The 5,183-nt window shown below is 32.0% G+C and overlaps 1 protein-coding gene across 1 annotated transcript; it reads right to left on the reverse strand.

The window, feature by feature from the left end:
• Window positions 1-359: 359 nt before the first annotated feature.
• On the reverse strand, window positions 360-3,570 carry LOC128157066 (uncharacterized). The gene is made up of 4 exons (XM_052819421.1): window positions 3,442-3,570; window positions 2,745-2,846; window positions 625-726; window positions 360-536 (listed from the first exon to the last, which is right to left on the reverse strand). The coding sequence occupies exons 1-4, from the start codon at window positions 3,478-3,480 to the stop codon at window positions 411-413; spliced, it is 369 nt and encodes a 122-aa protein (XP_052675381.1). The 5' UTR covers window positions 3,481-3,570; the 3' UTR covers window positions 360-410.
• Between the last annotated feature and the right edge of the window lie 1,613 nt (window positions 3,571-5,183).

Below are 5,183 nucleotides of genomic sequence, written 5' to 3' on the forward strand. Positions count from 1 at the left end.
TTATATGCATTTATATATATATATATATATATATATATATATATATATATATATATATATATATATATATATATATATATATATATATATATATATATTTATTACGGTAGGTGAAATAATACCAATCAAAAATATAAATTAATCAAAGACGGTTGCTGTATTTCACTACATGTATATATCTTTTATCCATATCGCTTTGTAAGGAAAATTTTAAGTGTTAAAAAGTATTAATTGTCATAGAAATGGTAGTATAATTATATACTACATAGAAAGAAGCATTCATTAAGTAGTAGATGTAAAAAAAAAAATCACTTATCATAATTTTAGAGAAAATTTAAAAAAATGTCAAAAGGATTATTAACTGACAGTATCAATTTAATATTTTCAACATGGAGCACGAGTCCAATCAATCAATTAATTTTCATTGTTGTGAGGTGGCCGCAGAAATGAGACAAGTCATGGCTCATTGTATTGAGGTCATGTAGAGACACGGTCGAGAAAGAGCCATGGGCATCAATCAGGTCAATCATTGTTTTCTGTAATTAGATATTAAATTTATTTTGTATATTCAGGCGAGTTTTCAATATTATAATACATTATGTATGAAAATCTCTGTTGTTTTACCTCAGTTGAATGTAGACCTGTATTCGTGTGTACGCTTGTGTGTTCAGCAGATGATAGCGTGTAGAGATAACAATGGCGATGGGTCTTCACGGCCATTGTTTGCTATAATTGCAGTATAAAATGATTCTAGGTATAACTTTATTCATAAAATTGTCAACGAATTTAGGTCGTAGTATTTTTTAGTGGCCATATCAAGAACTTGATGATTGAAGTTGTGCAGAAAAAAAAACCTTCTTTGATGTTCGAAATTCGGAACAAGAGACTCGAAATTTTGAATATTTAAATCAACTACATTGCAATTATGATAATATTTACTGCGATACATTAATAAAGGCCACAGGCGCCTGACATTATATATTTTTCTCATCATAAAAAAATATATATACCATCGACCTAAAAATAAACGATGTACACATCACCGCCATTTTGAATTTATTTAAACCCGGAAATGTTTCCCCTATTCTGCAGCCACTGCTTCAAGAATAAGACAAATGCTTTAAAGGTCTTGGACACGATTTTAAATCAAAAATGTTTTTTATGTATAAAATGGTTTACTTGTTTATTTAGTCAAGTTATAAGAGATACAGAGCTAAGAAATCATAATTATGTAAACGAAGCTCGATCGAGTCAAATAATGTAAAGTATAGAATTACCATTTATTTGACTAAATGACTCGTGGCAAACAAGGTAAACTGATTCAATGTGTTTATAGATAATATGATAAACAGAAAAAGGCAACATTTGATTGAGACTTTTACCAATAAAACATAATTTTATGTTAATCATAACAAAGCTCGAGCTTTGTTTACAAAACAAAGATTTTCAAACTCTGTAACTTGCTTATACTTCTATATTTGACTTTCAAATTTTGACCAAGCATTAAAAGTACCCATATTAACCATTCTTAACATTAAAATTGGAAAAATAAAATTTTTAATTTTAAGCTCAAATCATGTCCAAGTCCATTTATGTACATGATATTTCCCTTCACCGTGGCTCCGAAGATAAAAATTGACGCATTTTTGAAGTAGTACAATATATCTGCAGAATAGGGGCAACTTTTTATTAATTGCTAAATAAATACATCCTGGAACTTTTCATTAATGCTACTCAATCGTGCTTTTTAGAATACATGTACATGGTAGGAAGTTACTAAGATGTGGCATGACCGACTAAAAAATATTTATTTATTATTTAAATTTATTTATTATTGAGATTCAGGCGTAAAATCGCAAGTTGTAAATTCAAAATGGCGGCGATGTGTACCTTATATAAGACCCCTTCACGATAAGCGCGGTACAGTAACTGCTCTCTTGCAGGGCAAAATGACATACTTTGCCGAAATTTCAGTAGGTATATACATGTAATTAAATGACGTAAATGAAACAATTGACGTTACGTCATTTTTCACCAAACTATGTCCTTTTCCCTGCAGAGCAGTACCGCAGTTACCGTGAAGGGGATAGGTTAATTAACCCCTTCACGGTAACTGCGGTACTGCTCCTTTGCAGGGCAAAATAACATAGTTTGGTGAAATATGAAGTAACGTCAATTGTTTCATTTACGTCATTTAATTATCTACCTACTGAAATTTCGGCAAAGTATATCATTTTGCCCTGCAAGATAGCAGTACCGCAGTTATCGTGAAGGGGTCTATTATTAGGTAGAGGGTATATATTTCTTACTGTGAGAAATTTATATAACGTCAGGTGCATGTGTTACAAATCAATAAACACGAAATGGCTGCAATCATTAAAAATTATGTTTGCATGCGAACACTTGCATGCCATTGTAACAATGTGCTTGATTTAAGACACAAGGAGAACTGTATTTCTGCCATTATTCGTACATAGATCTATATGTATATCACGTGTCTTTGGCATTTTAAATTTACTGAGCAATTAGATTTAAAATTTTCGTTCTCGATCTAACCGAGCATATTATATCCAGAATGTAGAATATAAACAATACACCGGAAACAACAATTATTTCATTCGTCGAAGTGTAATGCTAAAATGATTTTCCGATCCAAAGATAATAAATAACCAGATATCATTATAATGATACTTAAAATTATATGCGAAAAAAATTATACCATATATGGGGAATTAATTTCTTACGGTCTGGGCATTGTAATGGAAAACGAACGCTTCGTTTCTATCAGGCGAGTGTGTTGGGCCCGTATGGTGATGGTGGCCGCGTGTTGTCGACATAGCAACAGCCTAGTGAAAAATACAAATAATGTAGAAATTTTAAACATTTTCATTGATTGTTCCATTAACCCATTGCAGTGGTAGGTTCGAAGAATGCTGCTGACGGGGTCCAAATGCAAGGGAAACGAGTTCAAATCACTTAATGTATCGATGGCGCTGTATCGGACCATGACAACATCCTTGCACTTTCAAAGGGATTAAGAATTTTTTGTTGATCAACGAATTTTTCGGGTAATTTGTGATCACCAGACCTCAAACAATTTACGTAACAGAAATCTGGTGTAAGTATGTACATGTATATCTGGAGAAGTTATATTTCTTACAGGAAAAGTTGTTTCCCCATGAAACAATTCTTTTTAAAGTTCAATGCTCACATTAGACCAAATAGGATCATATGAAAACCAGAATCTGTATACATGAATTTTACCCCAACTGGATAAAATCGGGGTTTTTTTTTATCATGGCTCTATTTAATAGACCTAGAATATGTGTATCAGTATATTTAGAATAGATAAAGAATGATATTAAGGCTTCGATGCCAACTTTACAAATGTATATTTATGAAATACAACAGACATAAGAAAACTCTACTAATGACGCTTACCGTAGAGATAAGACAAGCAAGGATAGCAAAAGAGTACATCTTTCAAAACTACACGTGGACAATAAAAGGAGAAGTGAAATAAAAGTTGTTGTACTTTATATATATTTCTCTTATCATCGTACCTACACTGTATGTCTCAATCACGATATTCATGGATAAAAACCGGAGTGAATCGGTTTAACCGAAGGTCTCACGAATTTTGAAGCCAAATATGTGCAGCGCAATTTTAGGACTAAATGCAATCAAGGTCATTATATAACGACTACAGGCACGAAGCAGTGGGGTGGGGGGGGGGGGGATGGGGTCACTTTTTCTCGCAGCAGCTAATTTTTAAAAAAAATTATTCCATTTCAAAATCCCCTTTTTCCTTTCTTTTTTTTTTTTTTTTTTTTGCTTGTCAAGATTTTTTGGATGAGTCTGCCCCCCTCCCCCCACTTTCAAAAACGATGCTACGTGCCTGGACTACTCCATATTTTTACATTTAACTAAAAGTTGTGTGTTTAGAGTAACCCGACCTAACCTACAAAAATGCTCCAATCCTACCATTTTTAGATGTCCGTTTTTATCCGATTGTAATATTTATTTTACTTTAACCCGTGCGTGCACGAGTTGACATTGCTTATGACATCGGACATATACGAAATAGATACATCGACACACCGTATTGTTGACATTTACATATCCAAGCTTTAAGCCTACAATAATGCTATTAATTTCCCTACACTCTACTTTTATAGTTAGAATAATCCAACTGTGTATCGGGACAGGCCTTTACCACAGTTAAAACGCCTCCCATATACCGGCAATGTAGCAAAAAATTGCAGAATTGCTCCGGAACGATTTTGGAGAAAATTAATGAAGCTGCATTGGAAATAACAGTCGAATTTTATTCATAAACCATTTTGAGTTTTGAGGCTGTAAATACCTTTCATCTAAAAATTAATTCATATCAATGAAGAATTCAACACTTTTTACCAACGTTCTTTACTCGCTTCGTTGACATTCGGAACTCTCGATAATTTCATATTAAATGCACTGAGTTAGAATTATCTCCCGTATTTCCTTTGATGAACAGAATATATGAAAAATTTTCAATGAAAATTTACACGTATTTGTAATATCTTTTTAGAGTTTATCCATGCAAATGTGATATTGTGGAAACATAAACTAAAGAGCCTCCCGTGATTAAGAATGAATGTAATGCGCATGCACAAGATTGTAAAATAATTTTTAAAAAAATCCAGATAATTTCCGGATTTTTTAAAGGAATTTTCGTTGATTATTTATTAGCGAAGCTTGATTGAAAAAAAAAATACAAAAGAAATTGGTAATTTTCAAGTACCAGTCATGTTTAAAATATATAAAACAAAAGACAGTACTCTTCCAAGTTCTCGGTATTAAAGCCCAAAAATTCGAGTCTATTATTTTAATATAGTAGTATAGATTAAAAACCCGTTTTTAAATATGACCCAAACATACATTCTTAAGATTCATCCAGAAAAAAATATAATAAAATAAAATAAAAACCTACCTAACCTAATTTTTTCACCAGTGTTACCCTTAACAAACAATTTTTTATAGGTCTAAGGCTATGGTAAATGATATAAATGTTTTACGCACAGGCGCTTGAGGCATGGACCCACACCCTCATTTCAAATAAGTTTTAAATTAAAAAAAAAATCTGAGGCATTCTGACATTCACGTTCTTCCTTTAAAAACATTTTAATTTGCATTTTTTTTAA

The sequence above is a fragment of the Crassostrea angulata genome, chromosome 7 (genome assembly GCF_025612915.1).
Source record: "Crassostrea angulata isolate pt1a10 chromosome 7, ASM2561291v2, whole genome shotgun sequence".
Taxonomy (NCBI): domain Eukaryota; kingdom Metazoa; phylum Mollusca; class Bivalvia; order Ostreida; family Ostreidae; genus Magallana; species Magallana angulata.